This window comes from Diabrotica undecimpunctata, chromosome 7 (genome assembly GCF_040954645.1).
Source record: "Diabrotica undecimpunctata isolate CICGRU chromosome 7, icDiaUnde3, whole genome shotgun sequence".
Lineage (NCBI taxonomy): Eukaryota > Metazoa > Arthropoda > Insecta > Coleoptera > Chrysomelidae > Diabrotica > Diabrotica undecimpunctata.
In genome coordinates this window covers 31,868,613-31,895,509 of record NC_092809.1, presented here as the reverse complement: position 1 = coordinate 31,895,509, position 26,897 = coordinate 31,868,613, and the positions used below count along the sequence as shown (strand labels likewise).

The window sequence follows — 26,897 nt, the reverse complement described above, 5'->3', positions numbered from 1 at the left end:
TCGCTGCATACTCCACAGAGTAGCAGAGTAAGTACATAGCCCCCAATATCAACGATGCAAAATGACGACACAGCTAAAAATATTTAAGAAATTTTAATTTCTATTAGGTAAATCAGTATGTAGGTATTTTTACATAAAGAATATTTTGATATTTTTCTTTAAAAAATTTGGATAGTTGACCTATTTATTCTCTTTAATAAACCTATACTTTTATAAGCTTTTATTTTTAAATACCTGTTAAAAAAAGTTTATATTTTTCCGTTAAAACAAAGGCAAGCCTCAAATCAAAATTAAATGATTAAATGCTAAGGAAATTCCGTCCAAGTTTCAATTAACTTTTTCCGCTAATATTTCTCCCACCCAAGTTCGTAATCGTAAGACGATCATTGTTTTTTGAAGAAACGTAACCAGTAAATTAGAAATTAATAACAAAAAACATTTGGAAATACCATCGAGTTTATTATGGGAAATACTTGTATTTCCTCAAAATTAGTTGAGCCACAGAATACTAAGTTGTGATTAGTATTCTGTGGTTGAGCGAATTGTCAAATAATAACACATAAAAAGAACAAGAAGAAGAAGTTCTTGTTATTGATATTTTTATTTTAGGTTATAACATAACTAACAATAAAAAAACAACTCTCGTTGAGAGACTCAACGATTTTAATTTTAATGTGCTATCACAGTTTCGGTGGTATAGACCATATAGTGTATAAAAAATCTGGTATAGACAACAACCAGTATTCTCACTCCGCTTTGGCGGCGAAAGTTGTTATTTATACCAAAGAATTTAGACGCATAATCTATATTGAAATATTTTAACTGAAACTTAGTAAGAATAAAGCTCAGATGGAATTAGATAACCATTTATGTGTTGACACCAATGATACATCTAAGTAAGTAAAAAAATAACATGCTTTACTTATTTACTTTTATAACAAATTCATTACAAATCTTATCTTCATCATTCTGGCTTTACAACCCTGCGTGGGTCCTAGCCTCCTCAAGAATTTCTTTCCAGTCGTCCCTATCCACCGCCTTCCTCCGCCAAGCATGTATTCCCATATTTCTCATGTCTTCATCCATGTTATCAAGAAACCTTGTTCTGGGTCTTCCTCTTCTCTGAAAAATGGGTCTATCAAGAAGCGTTTTTCTAGCTGGATCATTTTGTTCCATCCGCATTACATGCCCTATCCCGACCCTATGTATCGTCTTCTCCACACTCCATTGTTATTCACTGCTCCATAGCATAGTACTTTTCTTTCGAAACATACTAAAATATTATACATGACTGGGCATATTATTGTTTTGTAGAGTTTTATTTTTGTATTTCTCAATATAATTGTGGATGTAAGGAGGAAATTGAGCCCAAAATAGCATCTGTTGGACAAACAAAGTCTGTGGTTTATCTCTAAGGTACTATTATTTTCAATGTTAAGGAGTTATCCCAGGTATACAAAATCGTTCACTGCTTCGATAACATTGTTTTCTATAACAAGTGATCATAGGATTTGTGGTTGCATGCTTATTTTCATATACTTCATTTTGTTGGTGTTTATTATTAAACCCATTTTTGTAGCTGATTCTTTTAATGCTACATACGCCTTTGTACATAATTTTCCATTCTCCCAAAAAAATTGATATCATCAGCATAGGCCAGAATTTGCACTGATTTATTATATATTGAACCAATGGTTGTGATTTGTGGCATACATATTACTTTTTCCAGAACCAGATTGAACAGTATACAGGACAGAGGGTCATTATAAATCTTGCCATCAAATATTTAATCTAACAAGGTGAATTAGCATCAAATCTAGTAAAACTAATAAATAAGGCTCAAAAGTTATAATTTTCATTTGATGTATTTATAGTATTTTGAAGAAATGTTGCCATTGAAATTGTCTGTGTAAATATTCGTTCATATAAAATTAAAATATGTTATATTTTTACTTTCCATTTCTAAACCACAGCATTTCCATCAGTATGAGACTAAACTTCCATCCCAAACCCCATCCCAAACAACTTGTATTTTTTCTTTCTCTTTTAATATGTCTTATATTAGCTTCTAACAATTAATAGGTTTTTATATTACAAAAAAGAGCAATCAGAACTCTACTTAACTTGAAATACAGGGATTCATGTAGAGGTAATTTCAAAAAGCTAAACATACTAACAATGGCTGGAACATACATACATATGAATGCTTACTTTTCATTTTTAAAAATAGACATAAATTCTTGAAACACATAACAAACCATAATATTAATACATGAAACAATCTCATAAACTATAATATACCAATACATAGACTAACAGCATCTGAGAAAACCACAGAATATGCCTATATTAAATTCTTTAATAAACTGCCTTACAGCATCAAAATAGAAACTGACATAAATAAATATAGAAAGTCTGTTCAACAGTTGCTCATACATCTTGAACCATACAAAGTGGAAAAATACCCTCAAGCTGACCTGCAGGCAGACTGAATGATAGGACCCTGAAAGGGCTCTTATCTGAATCTAAATGTCACTGTTATTATTATATTTTAATATTACTTTTATGTTAAGAGTAGGTTGTAATAGCAACCATTATAAATTGTAATTGACACCATTCTCTCTATTGACAATTTATATTTGTGTGTAACTTGTGAATCCTGAGAATAAAGCTTTTTTCTATTCTATTCTATTCTAATATAATTTTCTAATAACTACATCTGAGTAAATGATGAACTGGAATTATTTTTTTTACACATACCTGTTTCATTTTTTGTTTTTACTATTTATTGGTTATTTAATGTAATTATTTCAGATTGGGACAATGTGAAGTATGTGGAGTCTCAAGTGCAAAATACACATGTCCAAAATGTGAAGTAAAAACATGTGCATTGAAGTGTAGTAAGATCCATAAATTAGAACTAAATTGTGATGGCATAAGAGATCCTACAAAGTTTATTTCTTCTGCTAAGTTTTCAAATGCGGATTTGCTCAGTGATTACAGGTTTTTAGAAGAAATTTCCAGGTCTATGAGTGGAGGTGTGAGCAAACTACTTAAACGAAATAATCATCAATCGCAGGTACTACACACTTTTAACTCTAGAAGTTTAATTCATTTATTATCAGGTGGCCAACTAAGAATGGCCCTCAGGAATGGATTATAATACAGGCTCAGGTTAAACAATTTATAAAAAGTGGTCTCCAGAAAAACCTGTAAATTATTTACAGATTGTGAGTCCACCTCTAGATAATTACTATTTTAATGTGAATAAGCCACAATTGAAGTTTAAAATAAGTTTATTGACGTTTCAATTTCTACTTAGGAAATCCTTCTCAAAATACAAACATTAATAAATTAAACAAATTTTGTTTTTTGTCGCTTGGTGAATAATCAATGGTTAATTTTGTCAGACTCATTTATATTGACCATTCAGATATATATTATACATTTTAAAGTAGATGACTTTTATAGCCCCGTAGGTTGAGTGTACATAACCTAAAAATGCATTTTTTTTTAAACCCTATAACTTTTTTTTCAGTGTTCTGAAACAAAATAGTAATCGGTGATCTGAACGCAAAAATCGGAAGGGAAGAAATATATCTACCGCACATTGGTAAATATACTCTCCATAATAATACTAATTCAAATGGACACCGAGCAGTCACCTTCGCAGCCTCAAAGAACATGATCGTAGGAAGCACATGTTTTCTACACAAAAAAATACATATGGGGACTTGGACCTCGCCTGATGGATTAACGAACAACCAAATTGATCATGTGATCATAGATGCTAGACATTTCTCCAACCTTATGGATGTCCGCACCTATCGAGGCGCCAATATTGATTCAGATCATTTTCTAGTTGGCACAAGAATTCGGGCTAGAATCTAAGAAGGAGAGAAGTACCAAAACAAGGCGCCTTAATATTGAACTCCTCAAAAACCCGCAAACGGTAGAAAGGTTTCAAAACTATATCGAAACTAAATACATAACTAAAGAGAATCTAACAATTAGTGAACAATGGGAAATGTGTAAAAATTACATTAAAGACGCAGCAAATAACATTCTAGGGCCGCAAAGACCACCACCACGCAATGAGTGGTTTGATGCTGAGTGCGAGGACATTACAAGAAGAAAGAACAATGCATATAAACTGATGCAGCAAAGAAGAACCCGAGAAAAAGAACAAAAATATAAAGATCTCAGAAGAGAAGAGAAGTACATCCACGGGGAAAAAAGCGAATTTATGAAAATAGAATATTGGAAGAACTTGAGGCATTAAAAAAGGAAAATCAAACAAGAAAATTCTATAAAAATCTAAATAAAGCAAGAAAAGTATTTAAACCAAGGATCGGACTATGTAAGGATAAGGAGGGGCATATACTCAATACAAAAGAAGAAGTATTGAAAAGGTGGTGAAACACTATAAAGAACTGCTTACTATCGAAGTAGAAGATCCAAATCAACCACCCCAGGAGCAAACAACAATACACCATTGGAGCCTCCATCAATTCAGGAAGTACGGGATGCAATAAAACATCTAAAAAATAATAAATCTCCAGGAAGTGATGGTATACCCGCGGAACTTATTAAATGTGGAGGTGCTACTCTGACTAATCATATATATATATATATATATATATATATATATATATATATATATATATATATATATATATATATATATATATATACATCCCGCTATCCGTTTAAACTCTTTTCACGTTGCAGTAATTTAGCATCACCAAGAATTGCTATCATTTTCTATTTATAAATTGTGTATGTTCGTTTAGTGCACCTTTGTAGGCTTGGCACTGTTGTCGGTTTTTCAATATTCCGATTTTTTTTATATATTTAAGTTTTTACGTCATACCTACGTTTTAACATCGAGCGGTAAAATCACTGTATTTGGCATCATTTTAGAGCCAATAGATGTTGCCGGTATTAATCCTTAAAATAATATTTTAGATACCTAAATATCGATCGCTTTGGGTTCAAGTTCAAAGAACGACATTGAAACTACCTGCTCACAAGTTGCAGTCTCAACGGGTTTTTTTCTTCGTTTAGATGTTATATTTATTCAACCTAGATATTTTTGCCCAGAGAATCGTGTAGGGGAATATTTTACATAAATTTCAATTTACAACCTGTTTAGTCGAAGCTATCGATGAATAGTTTGAGATAAATATTATGGTTTTATGGTATTGAGGCCTTAATTATTGGTTGTGATCCTGTTAATGTTTGAAATTTTGATTTCCATTCCGGAAATCGTTCTCAAAAAACGTTTTTTTGTACAAAATGTGTATACACATGTTTACATAATTTGTACAATAAACAAAGTTATTGTAAAATAATAGTGGAAATCAAAACGTTAAATATTAGTTAATTAAAAATGTAATTTTCATCTCAATAACGACCAATAATTGTGGCTTAATCACATAAAAAAATAATATTTGACTTTGACCATGCAATAAGAAAGTAGTTCACGGAACCTCGCTAAATAGTTTAAAAAAATCTTATACAGAAATTTAAATTCTAAATAGTATGAGGGGTAGCTGACGAAAAATTCGTAAAGACGTACACTTGATTTTGCTTTGTTTTTTTTTAAACAATCTTAAAAGGCAAAAAAAAATTTTTTTGCTTATAAAACGTTTTGTATACATTCTAAAGAAAAATAATTTAAATCAAAGTTGTAGACCATAAAAAGTTTTTTATGTAGAGAAATACCAAATTTAAATACATAAATAATTGATATAATTTCAAAAAACCGTAAACTTATTAAAGATATTATGTTTGTAGTAATTTATAAATGTTAATAACTTTGTTTTTTGCCTAACGACAGGTAATATAGCTACTTGAAATTATGGCAATTGATCAGTTATTAAAGTGTGCTAAATATCAAGCAGATCAAAAAATATTTTACAATTTATTCAATTTGTTTATGACAGAAACCGATTATTTAAACAACCGTACTTGTCCAAACAGTATGACTCTACAAGTATTTTGTAACTTGCAATCGATTCTTTGCGCTTTCAGTTTTAGGGTATATTAAAAAAACTTAAACATATTATTAAATTTTTTATTAAAAACAGTTTGAATAGGGGACTTTTTAGTTTTTAGACCACTTCACGTTTTTTCAGTTTCTTTGACAAGTGAGGATTGTCTATTCGCTTATTTCTTAATATGGGCTATGAGCAATTATCTAGTCAAGTCAACACTATTATAGAAGTTACCCATACTTTTCCAGTACTCATTCAGACGGTTCATCTTAATTGTCCCCATATGGAACATAAGTCCGAGAAAAGTCTTAAATTCTGTTTGTGTTGTCTCTTTCCAAAACGCAATCCTCGATTTTTCTGAACGACTTTGTGCAAATATTTCGTCAGAGTCAATCAGAGTCACTTCCATCATTCATTTAATCTACATCGTCCTCGACAGATGCTTCTAACAATGATTGTAATTCAGCAGTGGTCAATCTACGTTTATGTTCACATCTAGCTTTTTTAGATGTCGAAGGCATATTATTTACATCCATCTTTTTATAAATACTATAACTCACTTTTACGGAGGTAATTAACAATAAAAACGTTCTACTAGAAACTATCAACTTACGACTTCCAATACTATAGGCCACTTGAGGCACAATACGTTTTTACTCAATAATAGTTGCTGTATAAGAAAAATTATTTTTTAATGTGCTTCAATGAAGCACACTAGACATATTGCAGTATTGCCATCACATTCTTCACAGTATGTTTTAACTTTCTACTAGTCATGCTTCTTCTTAAAAGTTTGTAACATCTTGTACACTTTCTTCTCTTTGTATTATCTACATCGCTTTGCCTGAGATGGTATTTTTGGGTGTAACTGGTCGTGAGGGTTACAACATTTCTTTAATTGCAAATGCTTTCGCGAACTCCAGTCTGAACATAAGGATAGGTTGTCGCTTTTTTTACGTTTTCTATTATTTAGCAACTTAGAATTGACTACTACGGTATTAAATGCGGCATTAAATATTAATTTCACTGCCACTTTCCGGTACCACTTCAGAATTTTGCGTATTGGGCTTTGGTAAGAAGCCACTTGATCACTAAAATCAACACTCTTTTTCACCAAGTTATAATCGAGAATAGTTTGTGGTTTTAGTACTTGTGTATAATTTTTCTTTTCATTTGATTAAACCAAGATACAACTATTATGTTTAAATGTTGTAAGGATTAAAGCTGGTCTTTTGTCGACCCATTTTATCACTTGTAAAATCAATTATGGGGTTAAGTTTCATCGTGAGTAGCTCGTTGCAACTTTTTTAATCGAGATTTTGGTTTTACATGTTTTTATAGTAAAACATCTGCACATGAATAATTCGTTTCTTGAACAATGATTTCAATTCAACGACCAATATTCTAAAATAAGGTGTTATTACGTCGTCCGGAATATTATAAACTGGTTCTCTTTCACAAAGCATTGGAAATATGGTTTACATTCTATATTTAGAAAAATCTGTTACTGCAACTCTTGTTCGACTAAACTAAACTAAATTAATACACAAAACAAATTAATCTATTTTTTTTTATAGAAATGCAGATTCCTGTTGGATTTTTATCAGTGCGGCATGAGTCACTGGTGTCTCGTATATCCGGACCTCTTATCGCATTACAAACATAATTCTCAATTAGCAGTGCGGTACAAGATACATTTAGGTCGTATAATCTTAAAGCCGTAATAAGACCATAAGACCGTATGTTATAAATAAATATATTCCTATAAGAATTATCTTGAAAGATGAAAAAATACAATAAAAAAGTGCAATATTAAGTGTTATTAAAAAAATAATAAGTCATTCACGGGCGTACAGTTAAAAACAAAAGTTTTCAGTGTTCTATTGCTTGATTATTATTATCTGGTATTCTGAAAATGTTGACATTTTTTCCTGGTCTGATCTTCCTCAACTAACGTCATCTTTCTTATTTGGTGGGTTGTATTGTTCAGGTCTCTTTAAGTGTTTTTGTTGCTATCCATAGTGAATGATTTTTTTTAGACAATGTACTAATGTAGTGTTCAAATGTGGAATTGCGTGCATCATGTAGCGCTGATCTTAATTGTCTGATTATCTATCTCTTGCTCTTCATTTTTCGACTATTAGTTGTATAATATAATTCTGAGTGTTATTTGTGTTTTCTTGATTTGGAATTGTTAATCTTGTAGCTCCATATGAAATAGTAGAAGATGAAAACGACAGCATATTCATCGATAAAAAAAGGAAACGCGATAAAGATATCTGAAACAACTGTTTTATGTTTTACCAAAACAGATGAACAGAGCACTATAAAGAGGAAGTAGAATTAGCTATGAAACAGCTTAAATGGGGAAAAGAAGTAAGCTTAGACCAAATACCAGCAGGAATTATTCAACTGAGGAAAAAAATTAAATGGATATTTTACGCTAATATTTCACGTTCTGCGACGCATTCCACGTTTGACACACTGTCTTGTTTAGTTTTCTGTCATTCTATTTGTTAAATCCTATCTCATTCTCATCACAGCCTCAAGGAGCAGTAAATGTGTGCACTGAACAGAAGGCATATGTCTAACAGTGAACGTTGGAGATTTTTCGAGTTTATCATGTCTTCTTCTTTAAGTGCCTCTCCTATCGGAGATTGGATATCATTAGGGCGATTCTAATTTTATTTACTGCTGTTTTGAATAATTCGTTAGTGGTACAGCCAAACCACTCTCTTAAATTTCTCATCCAGGACATTCTTATACGGCCTGGATTTCTGCGTCCTTGGATTTTTCCTCGCATTATATTTTGTAGGAATGTGTACTTTTGTCCTCTCATCAGGTGGCCAAACTATTCAAGTTTTCTATTTTTTATATTCAGTATAACTTTTGGATCGTTATTTATTCTGCGTATTACCTCTTCATTTGTAATTTTATCCACCCAACTTATTTTTAGTATACGGCGGTAGCACCACATCTCAAAGCTTTCAAGATTTTTAACATTCTTCTGTTTAAGAGCCCATGCCTCAACAACCGTAAAGCAAAGTACTGAATACATACTAAGTAGTTAACTAAAAGTGGACGTATGCAAAGATATGCATGACGTAATCGTATGGTATTCGCTAATAATCCTGTCACGTAATATGTCACACACTTCTGTGCGTTATTTCGTTTTATTGCTGCCAGTTTAAGGTGTTATTACATGCCGCCATGTTTAATTTTTCTCCACCATCGTATTATCTCCGTTAAATCCTATCATTTTAGGCTCCATATGTCATGATTAGACCTATAGGACCGGAGATACGCAACTAAGGCTCTTTTGACATAACATATATAGGAGCAAAGATATATACCTAAGGTCCTTTTGGTGTTAATGTATTTGATTTCTACGTCGTAGTATTCTATTGGTTAAATTGTACCATTTGAGGTACTGTACGTCACGATTGGACAAATAGGATCAAAGATACATAACTAAGGCCCTTTTGCCAGGCTACTCTATTTAATTTTTATATCTCATTGTATTCTATTAGTTAAATTCTATCATTTGAGGTACGAAACGTCCCGATTGGACTAATAGGACCGCAGATACATAACTAAGGCCCTTTTGACAAGCTGATGTATTTTATTTTTCTATGTTATTGTAATCGATTGGTTAAATCCTTTGAAGTCATTTGAAGTACTGTACGTCACGATTGGGCCACTAAAAACGAAGATACGTAACTAAGGCCCTTTTGACGTGATGCTGTATTTGATTTCTATGTCATTGTATTCTATTGGTTAAGTGCTATCATTTGAGGTATCGTACGTCACGATTGGACTAATAGGACCGAAGATACATAACTAAGGCCATTTTGACATGCTACTTTATTTAATTTTTATATCTCATTGTATTTTATTTGTCAAATCCTTTCATTTGAGGTACTGCACATCATGATTGGACTAATAGAACTAAAGATACACAACTAAGGCCCTTTTGACATTTTTCTGCATTTGATTTTTCTATCCCATTGTATTATTTATGTTAAATCCTATCATTAGAGGTACTATACGTCACGATTGGACTAATAGGACCGAAGATACGTGACTACGGCCCTTTGGACATGTTGCTGTATTTCATTTTTTTATTTCATTGTTTCCAATTGGTTAAATCCTGTCATTTGAGATAGTGTACGTCACGATTGGACTTATAGAAACGAAGATATATAATTAAGGCCTTTTTGACATGCTGCTATATCTGATTTTTCTGTCTTATTGTATTTTATTGGTTAAATCCTATCATTTGAGGGGCTGTACGTCGCGACTGGACGAATTGGAGTGAAGATACAATAGGTAGTTGCAATATATCATAACCCGTTCCTTTTAACCAAACATGATTCCAAAATGATTTGTGGATGAAAAAAATATATATATATATTCTTAAATTTACTATTTCGTTGTGGGCAATATTATATTCAACAGCGATGCCAAATTTCTGATGCTAAAATGATTGATAATGAAAGTGGGATATACATTTTCATGTATATAATGGCAGCGAGTAAACGGTAAAACCCTGAACTAAATATATATAATATTTTCACTGTACCATCATTTTAGACTCAAACATTTTCTGGAATAAACTTATATAACTCAGTAAGGGATAAAAAGAGAAAGCGGATATTTTAAAATACCAACACGGTATCAAAACTCTAATCAATGAGATGGTTAAAATTCTTGTAACAAGTACAGGAAAACAGTTATTGAGGTCTTGTAAAGTAGCGTCGATATACAGATGCTACTTTGCAAGACGATGCTAAATTGATGGGAAAAGCATAATGTATCGATGCGAAAATGATAGTAGGATGTATATATATATATATATATTATATATATATATATATATATATATATATATATATATATATATATATATATATATATATATATATATATATATATAAAATCATACTGAGAGCCTGGAATGAGGAACAAATCCCAGAAGAGTGGTGTATTGGGATCGTTTGCCCGCTACACAAAAAGGGCGATGAATTGGAATGTAGAAACTATAGGGGAATAACCCTCCTTAATACAACATACAAAATATTTTCGAGTATTTTATATGGTTGCCTGAGTGAATATCAGAGTGGTTTTAGGCCTAGTCGATCAACAACAGACCAGATCTTTGTGCTAAGGCAAATACTGGAAAAAACCAATGAATTCAATATCGACACATACCATCTTTTCGTAGATTTTAAATCGGCCTATGATAGTGTCCTAAGAAATAAATTGTATGAAGCCATGGATGAATTCCACATCCCCGATAAACTGATAAGATTGGTTAAGGCTACAATGCGTAAAGTTGTTTGCAAAGTCGAAATACAGGGCGAACAATCACAGGCATTTGAAACGCATGTTGGGCTGCGACAGGGCGATGCGCTGGCGTGTCTCCTTTTCAACATAGCTTTGGAAAAGGCGGTCAGGGATGCCCAAATAGACAGCAGAGGAAACATTTTTAATAAATCATCCCAAATTTTGGCATATGCAGATGATGTTGATCTAGTTGCCCGCACAACACGCAAGCTAGAAGAAATGTATACCACCTTGTCAAACGCCTCAAAAAAATATGGGCCTGCAAGTAAATGAAAATAAAACTAAGATAATGGCATCAACACCCAACAATAGAGCCAGAAACATCGGCCACCAATTCACGGTTGATAATTCTACCTATGAAGTGGTGGACAAATTCACATACTTAGGCTCCCTGATCACCAAGGAGAACGTCATGACGGAAGAAATCAAGCGAAGAATAATCCTAGCAAACAAATGCTATTTTGGACTGAGTAGACATATGAGAAGCAGAAACTTAAGCCAAAAAACAAAAATAACCATATACAAAACCCTTATACAACCAGTCTTGACATATGGGTCGGAGACATGGACCATTTCCAAGGCAGATGAAAATCTCCTGCTTATATTTGAACGAAGGATCCTGAGAAGAATATTTGGTGGCATCTGTGAAAATGGTGTTTGGAGAAGGAGGTACAACTACGAGATATATCACAGATATAAACATATATTTGGTGGTAAAGACGTAGTATCCTTTATAAAAATAGGAAGACTAAGATGGGCAGGACATCTGGCAAGATCACAGCAGAACAACCCTCCTAGAAGAATCCTTATGTCACAACCTGTGGGAAGTAGAAGTAGGGGTAGACCAAAACTCAGATGGAGGGATGGTGTAGATGAGGATGGTAGACAAATAGGCGCAGCAAACTGGCAACAGTTGGCAATGGATAGAACTGACTGGCGTAATAGACTTGGGAAAGTCAAGGCTCTTTTATAGGGCTGTAGCACCAATGATGATGATGATAACTTTTTTTTGGAGGAAATGGAAATACCCTCGAGTTTTAAAATTTTATTGAGCATTGATTTCGCGCGCGTAAATGACATTCAAAATCGCCGATCGCTTCAATCTTTGTTTCTGAGAGAACAGTTAATTCTACACAAAAAATGCTAATAAAAGTTCTGTTCAAAATTGTCTTAGCTACATTTTTTATTTAAAACATTTTTTCCTATGGCGTACAGATTCTTAATAAATCGATGTTTTTCCGCCTCCCCCCACTTTGCATGGGGGATTTTAGGAAAAAGTCCAGGGGTAAAAGTAGTAAACCTTTGTGCATCACTTTTAGTGTCCTAAAATTGACATTTTTTGTATAGATTCTTAATAAAAAAATTAGTATTTTATCATAATTCAATTAGTTTGTACATGTTCCTTTTTGTAATTAATTGGTTATTAGTTTATAAACTGATAATATGATATGTCAAATCTTTACATTATTCTGGTAAGAAATCAGTGGTCATACATTTAAACGAATGCTACTGATCAGAACACATTTATTGCCTATCGATATTTATATAAATAATTTATTTCTTCCAATATAGTCAAAGGCTTGTCTGGATTGGATTGAATCATTTTTGGATTGTTTGTGTAACTATGTGGATCGCATCTGTAGTGGATCTGCCTTCTCTGAATCCTTGCTGGTAGTCCCCAATTTTTTTCTCTGTAAATTGAGTGAGTTTTTGCTTGATGACGGCTGTTAGAATTTTATATGTTGTGCTCAGTAGAGATATTGCTCTATAGTTGTTACAGTTTGTTACTTCTCCTTTGTTAAATATTGGTATAATTCTGCCTTCTTTCCAATACTCGGGCATTTCTTCTGCTTCCCATATTATAACTATTAGGTTATAGATTCTTGTTAATAACTTTTCTCCTCTATTTTTAATCAGCTCATTGGGAACTTCATCTGGCTGGGTGTTCTTTTCTGTTTCATTTTTTGAATGATGTCTAAATATTCATTTTATGTTGGTATCCCTATTTCATTATCTCTATTGTCCATTGCGCCTACTTTCTCTTCCGGGCTTTCTTTGCATCTGCTTGCTTGTATTATATGGCATTGTATTTTTGCAAACATCTCGTTTACATTTTCTCCCCTCGCATTTACATTTAATTTAAATGGGGTGTTCATATGTGCTATATTATTTTTTTTAATTGTGCTCATATCAGATCGATCGGATTTAATTAATAATGATCCGGTGAAGTTTTTCGTTTATATCATGTTAACGCTCAACACTGCACTCATGAAATACTCGCGATATACTCGATTTATTTTATTATTTGCGTTCGAGGTTACACAGTTGTAAGTATTTTAATACTATCGCAACAGATCATGCTCATGCTGTTCATCCCTAGGTATTCAGATAGGTGTTGACTGTGCTAATATGGATAATTCCTGGTTACTAAGTTTGTAACGAAATATTTTGCCTACCATAGAAGTATTAATACATGGGGTAGAAAATTGAGGGAAGAGAAACTATGGGGGTGGAGAAGGGTAAGCAAAATAATCGCTACTTGTGCGAACGGGCACTCAGGCTTTGGTAGGAGAGCTGGGGTCGTGGATAAGTAAAAGACAAGAGGGTTTGGATTGGGGCAACTACAGAAAAATGAAATAAAGGGTCATAAATCTCTTGGAACAAACAAAAACAAAACGAAACAGGAAACACCCCAAGAAATTCATTATAGGGCGCCACTTGAGGTGCCTAATTATACCTATTACAACCAGCTAGTTGTAACTGGAGATATAATTATCAGAAATGCTAAACGGCTGTTTAGGGCATTGAGGTTTGAGGTGGAAACTGGCACATTGGACACACCATGTCAACGCTTCTTAAAAACTGGACAATGGAAATGTTGATATATTTATAAACACATTACTTGAGTAAAATACCACTTCTCTAACATATTTGTCGGTTTTCTTTTTTACCGACCTCTAAAACATCTTCATTCTTCCGTTATCTCTATCAACCTCATCAACTGCACTTAAAACTCAACACTGCTACTATACTGCACATTTTCGAATGACAAAAGACGAAAAAAACAAAAAAAACATTACGAATTAAAAGAAAAATTCGGACTAACACCGAAACCACTGCCTCTAACAGCGGCCCCACTGAGAGTGACGAAATTATCTAAAAAAATTGCTCACAAAACTTAGAACAAACAAAGCACTTATGGTATAAACTAAACACAACGGAAATTAAGACGTAGATTAATTTGAAAACGCAATATCGGGCGGTTTGAACAAAGAAACATCGAAGAATTTGCGCCTGTGACATAAATAAACAATAAAATAATTTATTATCGGCGGCGGCGACCTAAAGAAAGAACGAAAGATTATATGGGTTTTAAATTGAAGGATACGAACTAAGAAACATTGAAAAAATTCTTCGTTATTCTAATGCATATATAAGGGAATTTGTATGGTGATAATAAATCAGTATTTAGCCGATATCTAATTGGTTACCGACAATCCTATAGAATATCGATTATATGCAGATTTCAGTAGAGTGGGAATATAAAAATTTCCAAAATAAGAAATCGAATATTGTAATTATTCGGGAATTGATTTGCTCCTAATTTTCCAAATTCATATTACAGAATTAAGTTTATATTTCAGATCAAGTTGGCACCTACTTATATTTATATAGTAAATAAGAACTTTAGTGTTATCAAATATTAAGAAATATATCATCATAATACCTTATTTCTTTCTAGGGTTTACCACAGTTAAAAAATGCTGCTCGAATACGAAAAATCAACCTAAAATTTCTTCCTGTACATTTTACTAAAAGAAAAAATAATACAACTTGCTTCAACTCAGAAAATAACACAATATTCTGGCATATAGAGTGGATATTTGTCAATGCAGATGTCACACTGTATGACACAAATATATCTGAAACCCAAAAACTCGGTGTTCTCCTAGAGAGGCATTTAACACAAACAGATGAAAGTTTAATGGAACAGTTGCAGTACTACAAAAGTGTAGGAGTTCCTGGGTTTAAACTACTCTTAAGGGCCGAGCAGACTGCTGGGAAAAAATTCTTTGAGTTAGATAGTAATTTAATGCTGCAAGAATGTCTAAAGGGGAAATTAATAATAGAGCACCCTACTATTTATGTCGTACTGAAAAACTTGGCGCATGAATATGAAGTTCTAGATTCAGGTAATTTTTTATTTTATTAGTTGCACTTAAATTAATACATTTTTGGATCACTGCCATCCCAACAATCTCAAAGTATTGATTTTAATTAAACTGCTCGTCCAAAGTTAATGATATAGTTAGAAATTGTTGTGAGTTGTGAAAATAAAAGTATGTTTTCAATATAAATAGGAAACATTTATTTATTTCGAAATAAATTAACATCTGTTTTATGTCCAAACCCTACTACGTAAAAAAGGTGACAAGATCCCAACAAGGAGACTTTGTTAAGCACATCTTGTCTTGTTTCAATTCAAAGTTGAGACAATAGCTACCTTAACTGTTAAAGAATTTGACGGTCAGCTGGTGTGCATGTAACACCTTCTTTAGTTAGTTAATCTAAACAGCTATACTTCATCTAATTTACTCACCGTTGCACGTCATCCGCGTCATAGCCCGTGAGGTCACATGATACCAACACGAAATATTTAGGCGGTAGGTGTGTTCTTTTTTAGAATCACTTTGCCGAGTACACTGGCATTACAGCCACTAGACATATTTTATTATATACGCGTAGAAATAATATTTAAAGATTTCTATTAATGTTAACTTAAAGAAATACACAATAATGTTTCATTTAATTTGTATAAATGCATTATAAAGCGTTTTTATGAAGAACATTTGTTCGGAACACACTGTAACTGTAATCGAACGAAGGTGATATTTTGGCATAAATTGGTAACACTTATTTGACAGTTGACGGCGGTGTTGACTAATGTTAATAAGTAATGAAAAAAGTGTTGTTTTTGTTTAAGTATTCCATTTTACATCTTTATACGACGCATACAAGCGGCTCAAATTGTTTTTAACAAGAATATTTTTTAACTCTTGTTTTGTTTCTATTTATTTACATTAAATATGAATTTGTTTTATTGTATGACCTATTTAATTTAAAATGGATTCAGGATTTTTTTATACTTTGGCAACTATGTCAACTTCGATATCTGTCAATGATAATGACGTGCCACGGTAAGTAAATTAGATGGACTGTAAGTGCTGAGCTAAACAGGTGCAAACTTTTAAATGAGGTAGGTATTGCTGGTCATATAATCCTATTTAATACGACACTGAAATTTCAAAAAAAAAAAATTAACACAAATAACTCGGTTCAGTTACTCAAACATTTATTTATATCTACAACAGTTGCCCGATCAGCCTGTTGCAGGACAAGATCAGGTATATTCACAGCACCATCTGTGCATCTTATTCTTGGCTTCACCTCTACAATCACTTCTTCTTCTTTACAGCTACTTTCAAGTGTGCAACGAGCTGATCGTGTATCTTGATTATCTGTCATTGTGCGTCTGGGCATTTTTGCAATAAATGGCTTAAGCTCTAAAACTAAAATAATAAAACCCCTTCAAGTAATTATAGAACTACGAACATGAGCTGCCATTGATGACCAGCAAAAAGTGGTACATCTTGTATGTCAGAAACATACAGACAAATATTAATCTATATGTGCTAAAAAAATCAAATCAGAAATATCTTAAATGCCAAGGACAGAAAAACAAAGGAGCTTCTCAACCTATTCCTCGTTCACTTAGAGTCCGCTAATAATAATAAAGAAGTATATAAAATACAAAAAAGCAGAACTTAACCATACAAGTAGAATCCCCAAAACCTAACGACGGGCCAGATCAATGCATGCGATGTTGAATACATGAAGGGATAAAGTAACAAACCATTTGTCAGCATCAAGTGCAGTGGAACCCACAGCACAAAACAAAAAACTCTCAAATGCCAATAGTATAAGCACACCAAGAGATACTGTAACAAACCTTGTGTCAGGGGCAAATGTAGTGGAGCCCACAGCGCATCAAACTGCATAAAACCAAAGAACTCTCCTGCACAATTTGCACTTTGCGGGAGTACACATCTTGCTAATTATAAAGGTTGTAACTTCTATCACAACATTCTGAAGGGCCCAAATATTTTAAAATATAGACAAAACGTATAATCAAACAACAATTAGGAGACAAGACAATTAGGGATAAAAAAGCTAACATCAATGTCAGTAAGTCATAATATGACCTGTGCAAACGAAGTAAGCAACGATAATACCCATTAGGATTAAAACGACAAAGCAACAGTTATATTGTAACGTACTATGGCCTGGTAGGGAAGAAAGAATGTCCAGAAGTTGGGTATTATGGTGGGTAATATAAAAATTAACCCAAGGAGAAGTTTAGTATTAAAATTTAAGTTGGGCGAAGAATTCTAGGGGACAGGCAAGGTTGCATACTGTCGCTGTTATTTTTTAATGCTTATACAACATCTTGAGACTCATAATTCAAGGAAAAGTAGAGGGTAGGAAAAGCGTAGGAAGAAGACGCGTTTCCTGGCTGAAGAACCTGAGAGAGTTGTTTGGGTGCAGCTCAAGGCAATTGTTCAGAGCAGCTGTCTCGAAGGTCAGAATAGCCATGATGATTGCCAACCTTCGTCGCGAAGATGGCACTTAAAAAAGAAGAAGAAGAATTCTAGGTCCAAGTACGTTCACTTTGCAATTTGCAGGTGTTTTGAAGGACACAACGGCGAGCTTTGGGATGTGGGTCTACAGATCGCTTATTAGGAACGGGGATTCTGAAGTCAGAAAGAATAAACAAAATGAATCCTACTTACTGAAAGAAAATGGACAAAATTGGAACAAATTAAAAGGAAAAAGGACGCCACCCTGTCTTTTCTGTGAGGAACAAGAAAAACTCTTTAAAAACCAAAATACATATATAAACATATGTATGTATATATATATATATATATATATATATATATATATATATATATATATATATATATATAGGGATTCTACAGTATTCACTGCCTTCCCTCGCTCAACCGTTTCCATCTCTCTTTGTTGTTCCATTCTCCATCGTTTAGTCCTCTCTTACTCATGGCGTCGTCTACTTCGTTCCTCCAGGATTTTCGGGGTCGTCCTCTTTTCCTCCTTCCTATGGGGCTCCATTCAGTTATTCTTTTTATCCATCTGCTGTCGCTAGCTCTTCTTACATGTCCATACCACTTTAGTCTTTTTTGTTCTATATATGTTAGTATGTCTGTTTCTATTGATGTTCTTTGCTTTATTTCGTCATTACTTCTCCTATCCATTCTTGTTACTCTGCAGCATCTTCGCAGGCATTCCATCTCTGTTGCTATTATCTTACTGCTATATAAATATATACTGATATATAAACAAATATCAGGAAAAAATCACCAAAATATCTATAAAAACAAATAACAAGAAACAGTCACACCTACCTTATAATGTACGTTCAGCAACCTGCTAGCATTTATTTATATTTGGTTCAAGGGAAAAGAAGTTTTTTAGAGAAATAAAAAATACTATATTGTTACATACGAGCTATATTTATTATTCGCTGAAACATAGATTCAACTGGGCATATTAATTTACATCTTAAAAGCAAAAATGTCCATTACAATTATTTGATACTTTCTTACATCTTTATATAATGTAAAATAATAATTTCTACCGACGACCTGGTAAAATATTTGTGTTAAAGATGATCTCATGCTCTGACTTACAGCATTTAATCGTGTAGACCATCTTTTCTTACTCTCAGATTTCAATGTCAGTGACACATATTTTTGGAGAACTTCCCAGAGTGAATTTGAAGCCACAAAGAAAGAATACATAAATTGAAGGAGCACATGGAACAAAATATGTTAGCTTGTTCTCCTGAAGTACTGGACTGAACTGTTTTATATTTCCCCGCCATATCTGCCTAATAAACTCTTCAAATTTTGCTGCCCCTTTAAAATGTTGAAGGGGCAGGTGCCTCCCTGTCCCTTCCTAGTTCGGACCTGGTGTATACAGAAGGTAGTCTTTAAAGATTCGCGAGATTGTTTAGACTGGTTCTACTTCCCCAGGACACTGACTTATAAAGAAGAAGACTTATGAACTCACTGAAGATTAGACTTATTTTACTGTTTGCAAGGATTTTTCATTGGATTGAATCTCTAATTTTTTCCTGCAAAGGTGCTGCATACCATTAGGGCTTTTGTGGCACCGATCATATATTTTTTATGCTTTTCGCAGATGAGTTTGTTATCTTGGATAAGGTTTAGATATTTCACATTGTTTTATACTCAACCGTGCTCCTATCTATTCTTATTGGTTTAAGGTTGAGTTTTCATTTCTTTGTAGATAATATCAAGGTGGTTTTAAGGGTTGATCGTAAGTTCCACCTTTTTGAACCATTAATTTGTATAATTCAGTCCTCCCTTAATTATTTCATAGAGGAGATATTTTCTAACTTACCGTTCACAATTATGAGCCGCAATTTCCCTTTAAGGGCAGACTGTAGTCGTAGAGATTAGAGAAGAGTGGAGAAAGTATCTTACTTTATTTTATTTACATTTCCACTGCTTGAGTACGGACTATGTAGAGTAGCTACTTAGAGATCAGCCATCATTCATTTAGTTCTCTTATGACTATATCATGTGGAGCGTTGACAAATGCCTGTTCTTTATCTAGAAATCAGCATACCAGTATTTATTTTTTACTCAAAGCATCCTCTATCTCAGTCATTAATTGTACTAATACCGATCTGTGGAGTTTCTCGCTTGTTTCTGTTCTGGTATAATTGTCACAAAGTTTTTTCATCTTTTTTAAAGCAAATGGTGTGAGGCTAATTGGTCTCAAAGATTTTTGATATGTAGAATCATTTTTCTCTACTTTGGGAATCGTAAAATTAATTTGCAATTCGTAAAAAATTTAGATTTTTCTATTAAGACAACAGAATCGTGTATAAGGAGGCCGTTGTACAGGCAAAATTACACTGCTTGAGATAGAACAGATACTTTTCCAAATGGGGATGGTAAAGTTTTTTATTAAGTGTATTGAGTGAATCAGAGATTAAGTTGAAAAAAAAAATCGGTTGCCTGTAAAGTCGGTTTTACGGGCGAAGATTTTACGTGACAACGTCTTTTTCTCGGTAGAATATTTATTGATATGAATATTATTAAATTGCACAATAGGAACAAGGAATTGAATGAAAATAAGAATTGCACAAATTTTAACTATAGAAATATATTTTGTTTACTAAAACATTGTACATGTAAACTTAAACTTAACTAACTTCTATTTGAGTGATTTTGTTGAGGATAGGACGATGATAGGAGAAATATGAAATGAAAGGAAGTGTTTCTGCTGTAATGTGTCTTGAACGCCAGGAACGCTCGAGAAAGACAGAGACACAAGCACGGAAGCACGCACCGATTCAACGCGCCTATATTAGTAAACAAATTAATAATTGTAAAAGTAAACCTCAAGAATTTTACAATAATTAGAATTAATACATAATATATATATATATATATATATATATATATATATATATATATATATATATATATATATATATATGTATATATATATATGTATATATAAATATAATATAAAGGATGTTGAGTAAGTTTTTTTTGCCAATAATTTACTTTATATTCTTTTTTTTTGAGGTGAAAGAGTGTTTACATCCATATTTAATAATCGTAATACACATTTAATAACAATCGTTAATAAACCTAAACCACACGATAATTAATACAAATTAATATACGTATCGTAAAGTCTACAAACAATTTTTAGCACTGCCTGACTGCCTAACAAAATTCACCAGCCAGCGGAAGTTAAACGCAAATAATGACGACGGTGTAAACAGTTCCTTAGAAGGTATAGTTTTGTACGACCCATCGATGCTTGCATTGAGTGATCATGCGACCTTGGATTCCATGTTTTAAACGGCCGGGGTATAATTCTCTAGTGCTGCGCGCGCAGCGGACCGATCATGTTTGAGTGGGAGAGAGACGCAAGGCATTCGCCGGTCCGGCGGGCCTCTCTCTCGTTCGGTGACTCACTGTAACAGACGTGAGCGGGCGTTACACTTTTTCATGAATGACTCCGAGCCACAACCTAATTTAACCCATTAGTGCTCAGAACTAAAAAAGTTTGAAAGTTGTAAATTTTTTTATAGATTTTATTACAAATAGTGTTACATATTTACTAAAAAATACATAAAAAAATCAAGGTCTGTCAAAAGGTTGTCAAAATGAGTGGCAACTTTAGTTGCCACTGAGCGCTTACGGTTTGGTAATAACCAAAAATTTTCTATGTAACAGAAATGTATTAAAAACTAATCGTGATTTAACAAAACTAAAGATACATATTATGGAAATTATTTATGGAAAGTTTCAAAGCAAGTCACATGTAGGGGTACATTACATTTATTACACAAGTATGTTGTTCTTCTTTGACACATTTTACATCTGCGGTACTTTGAGTCTCCTTTCGCGATAATGTGATTTTTCTTGTCCGTTCTTAGATCTTCCAAAACAGCGGAAGTGGAAAACGATGTATGCGGCCCGGGTTTAGTTGGAGAACAACCATATTTTGTAAGAAGCTGTAATACTACTTGTCTTCTAAATTGCAAGTATGGTAATTCGTGACCTAGAAGCCTATATAAAAGCCAACCTTGAACACAACATTCATCCACAGACCAAGCATAGAGTGGCCACCACCATTTTTTATTGCGAATTTTGCATCTATATTGAGCAGTGAACTGATCATTTAGGTCAACACCTCCCATATTAGAATTATAGTGGGAAATGGCATCAGGCATTTTAATCATCATCTTCTTTTTTTCACGTTTACTAAACCGCTGAACATTTTTAAACGGCACTTCTGTGTGGGGCAGTTTGATAATACTGTTACAACAGCATTGTCATTCCATCTAATGGCTGTTAGCTTTCCATTAGATGTGGAATGTGTCGTCCCTCTATCACATTTCTTGAAAGATTCTTTCGGAGGTAAATTCATCCACTTTGCTATTCTATTTTCTCGCAATGTTCCAGTTCCCCCCAAGTCTCGTTTAGACAGTTCTTCAAGTAAGGACACAGAAGTGAATAAATTGTCAAAATATAATTTAGTCCCGCTAGGAACGTTGGCATATTCAGCAAGTCCTAGTACTACATTTCCTCCTTGTCCGAGTCCCGTATCAGGAAGCTTTGTATGTGCACCGCAGTATGGTTCAGCATGAGACACAAATCCATTAAGGCTTTCTAAAACCCACAATTTAAACCCAAAACGAATAGGTTTGCCCCGTATAAATTGTTTTGTAGGATGACGTCCATAATACGGGACTATGCTCTCATCTATAGCAACTGAATTTCCAACTGGTACTTGCTTGAATGAATTATTTAGATAATCAAACAGAGGGCGGACCTTGTAAAACCTGTCAGTGTTTATCTGCGAGTTATCATTTAGATGGAGATACCGTAATATATCCTCAAATCGACGTCTTCGCATTGCTTCTGCAACTATAGCTACCTTGCAGTCAGGTTCATTTTGCCAATACATCCGCTTACTCGGCAGTTGGTGGTAACCAGATAATAAGATTATTCCCAAGAAGACAGAAATTTCATCATAACTTACATTTAAACTATGCACTCCCTTTTTTCCGGCATAAAGATTAGTTTGTGTAATGATATGTTCAATTAGAGTATCAGTAAAAAAGCATTTGAAAGCTTGAAGTGGAGAATTTACTGAGTTTTTTAAAAATTCCATAGTCGATGGTCCAGAGGGTATAGTAACGGCAGGTAAATTCCAACTGTTTTCTTTATTTTGAGACCAAACACTGTTTGAAGATGCAATTATTTTCGCTTTTTATTTCCAATAGGTTTTGAAGTACCTGGCTGTGACAAATCAATATTTTTTTCATCCAAACAGATATTTACTGTACTGTTTGCTAATACTGTACTGTTTGCTGTACTAATCGCTTCTGATCTGAGGATTCTACCTGGTAAATGATTTGGATTTCCTTCAGTTTTCGTCATCTGATAAATCTGAATCTTCGTCTGTATCAGCTTCAGCAGATTCTATAGGAGGAACTATTCCTACAGACCTGATTCTTCTAAAAAAACTTGATCCGTAATTTTCTTCACAAGCTTACATAATTTCATCTACGCTAAACGTATTATCTTCAGACCTAAAAGAAAAAAATAAATCATTCTAGTGCTCAGTGGCAACTAAAGTTGCCACGTGAATTTAGGGTACCATAATTATGTTATAATTCAATGAACAGTTAATTTTCTTAGATCAGTATATATAATAAACCTTTGGTTTAAAATGAATTGAGTATGAACACAAAATATTATAAATTAACTAAAAAATACTTACATTTTTTAGGACTAAGTTTGGTTGCTGCAAAACTCTAATATTGAAATAAATACTAACGAGTACCTATCAAGTTTACAAGCAAATTTGTAGGTTATAAATACATGTGGACACGCTAAAAATTATATACCACTTAAAAATAGGTCACACACAATACACAAGAGATTTTACGGGTGTTGAAAGTCACTGGCAACTAAAGTTGCCACTGAGCGCTAATGGGTTAAGACGTTGTCACGTCAAAATAAATGAGAAAAACAACAAACTTGTCTTTTTTTACTTATGCTACATTAATATTAAATCACTCTAGTATATGGGTATATATAGAAAAATATACATCTGTGGATTATATTTATTTAACAGATTGCGAAAATGTTACCAATTTAGTTTACTCTAATAATAGAATCATATTTATTTTCTGGTATAGCATAAGGAACATTATTTTCAAAAGTTTCAATATGATACTCTCCGGTTATTTGTTGATTTTGTAGTTCTTCAGTCAAAGCATTCATTTCTTTTTTGTTCTTGGCATCAGGTTCTTTATTAAAGAATGATTTTTTGGATATGTCATGACCCGTGTTTTTAACGGAACTAGTTTCAGATTTAATAGACTGTTTTGTAGTTTCAACACTATTTTGGACTCCAGTAGAATGATCGACATTTTCTTTCATATCCTCCTTTATTACTGATTTATTAGTTTTTTTACTGGTTGCAGATTCTGCTTGAAATGCTGCACTTTCTAAATTTAATCTTTCATTTCCCATTTCGGGTTCCTTATTCTTAGTAGAGAGAACTCGTTTGAAATTTCTGTATTTTGCTGCCCCATAAAATATTCCTGCTATCAAAAGGCCGAATCGAAGTAATTTCAAAAATGGAGAAAGTTTAACGTGATCTGGTGCGGACATGGTCTAAAGCAGTAAAATTGAATTTTGAAAAATATTGTTCAATAAATTTACAATGACATATCGTTATTTCGAAGGATGAAAGTCTTCTCAAAATGACAAAAGTCATAATTACTTCTTCTTTTAAGGAGGTACAGTCCAAAGTGGGTCTTGGCTTCGTTTAATTTTTGGATCTAGCGTTGCCGGTCACGTGCAAAAATGTCGTTAAATCATTTTTGGCAATCTGTGTAGCCGATTCTCACTATATGAGCAGCCCATCGAAGTCCCTGGAGCCTAGTAAACACGGAAATAGGTATTTCTTTGAATAGTTAATACAGTTTATGCTTGTATGATCTTCATATCCAATTTTTGTTAAACAGTCCAAAGAATTCTTCTTTTAAATCTTTCATTTTTGCATTTTGTGTCATTATTCATGAATCGTATCCATAATATTACTGGTGTATTGATGGTTTTATAGATCTTAATCTTTGATTTCTGGCGTACCTTTTTTGAATTTCAAAATGGAAGATTATTAAATTATAGAAGAGCAACCTCTATGGTTGGTAACAAAACTGTGGTGACAATCTCTTATTGCTTTAGAGTAGAGTACCTGTATATGATTGTGAGACTTGAGCGTCGTATTTAATGCAATTTCAGAGAACAGCTCGCCTTACAATTATAAAATTTAGATTTGTTTATATATTCTCCATTCTCAGAGTATAAATTAAATTTTTTAGGATTACTCTAGACTGTGAGATCTCTTTTCTATCAGCAGAAAACAGTCTGTTATTGCATAAATTGCTGCCAATACTGCTGTTGATCTAGTGGGATATTATCCTAGCTGCGGATTTTTTTGGTGTGAAGAAACTTACTTTTTTAGTTTGATTTACTGAGAGCGGACCATGTTTTATGTTCAAATTTTAGAGTTAATATCACCGAGGCGGGATCATCTTTGATCATTAAGCCCCAAAAGTTTATTTTTGAGAGAGTCAAAATGTACTTTTGTATGACAAGTTAAAGGTCCTTCCTAATGGCTCTCGAAATTTTAATTTGTAAATTCATCTTTAGCGAGACTCAGGAAGAAAAATTTAAGGGCTGAATGAAGATGGTCCGGGATTGCAAAGGCATAATTTTATTTGACTATCTTGAAAAAGGTAAAACTATCAATAGCCAATATTATTGTGCATTATTGGACAAATTGAAGCAGGAACTCAGTGAGAAACGACTTCATTATGGCGTTATGACAATGGCAAAAATTCATGAGTTAAGCTTCGAATTGTTTTTTCATCTGGCTTATTCTTATGATTTTGCCCCCTCCGGTTATTATGTGTTCCCAAATTTGCAGAAGGCTCATAAATAAAAAAATCAGCTGAAACGAAGAGATAATTTATTTAGGCAGCCAAAACAGGCAGTATTTTAAATAAAAAAAAATAAATTATCTGTTTCTAGTTCCTAGCTGATTTTTTTAGTTATCGTACTGCCTATTTTTCACGACCGGGCCAACCTTTAGTTGTAAATTGTACGGTGGTAAACCAAGCACACGTATTAGTTCGTTACACAGTTGATATATTTGCAGGAATGCAGTGGACTAACGATGCAGTGGACTAACGATTTGATTTTAAATTATTAAGTTTAAGTCATCTATATCCTTGTTCTATGCTGCTAAAATTATTATCAGTTTGATTAACTTATCGTGCACTTCCTTCTATTGTGGATTCAATACTGGTACTGGTTAATATCTCCAAAGTTTTTTAATTTAGCTTTATAAGACGTCTTCAAAACTACAAATTGGTCAATATATGGCATCAACATTAATGGCAAAAAGTTAAACCATCTCAGATTCACTGTTCCACTGGATCGCACATGTCACTCGGAGCTGGGGTTCTACAAAAATTGTTGTGTGTGTGTGTGTGTGTGTTAGAGAAGTAAGCAAGCTCAGTGAATCGACTATAACAAAAAGAATTCTTATTATGCAACTCTATTTTTTGGGCTCTATATTTTTTTGGGCGAGCTATTTCTTATTATTCAATCTTTTGTAAAAGTTATTACTGTCCGCTCTTTATTTTCGGTTTAATAATTCAATTTATTTTTTAGACAATGAAGATGACACTGGGGATGTTCAGTTGGGAACTGACGTGATAAATAACATAATAAAAAACGAAGAAAAAGAAACAAAATCGAACAAACACAGTTTATTATTTACATCATAAATGACGAATAGTTTTAAGCTTTTTCAAATAAAATTTATATATGTTTA

The 26,897-nt window shown here is 33.2% G+C and overlaps 1 protein-coding gene across 1 annotated transcript; it reads left to right on the top strand.

Moving 5' to 3' along the window:
* Positions 1 to 598: 598 nt before the first annotated feature.
* LOC140445144 (box C/D snoRNA protein 1) lies at positions 599 to 26,897 on the top strand. Its single transcript, XM_072537000.1, has 4 exons — positions 599 to 896; positions 2,815 to 3,079; positions 15,088 to 15,538; positions 26,735 to 26,897. Exons 1-4 carry the CDS (start codon positions 850 to 852, stop codon positions 26,848 to 26,850), a joined length of 879 nt encoding a protein of 292 aa, XP_072393101.1. The 5' UTR covers positions 599 to 849; the 3' UTR covers positions 26,851 to 26,897.

What these genes read in the sequence shown, in the direction of transcription:
- LOC140445144 (XM_072537000.1), top strand. Translation starts at nt 850, where the DNA reads ATGGAATTAGATAACCATTTATGTGTTGACACCAATGATACATCTAA. An exon ending in GAAATAATCATCAATCGCAG is followed by an intron (nt 3,080 to 15,087) that starts GTACTACACACT and finishes ATTTCTTTCTAG; the next exon opens with GGTTTACCACAGTTAAAAAA. An exon ending in ATATGAAGTTCTAGATTCAG is followed by an intron (nt 15,539 to 26,734) that starts GTAATTTTTTAT and finishes TTTATTTTTTAG; the next exon opens with ACAATGAAGATGACACTGGG.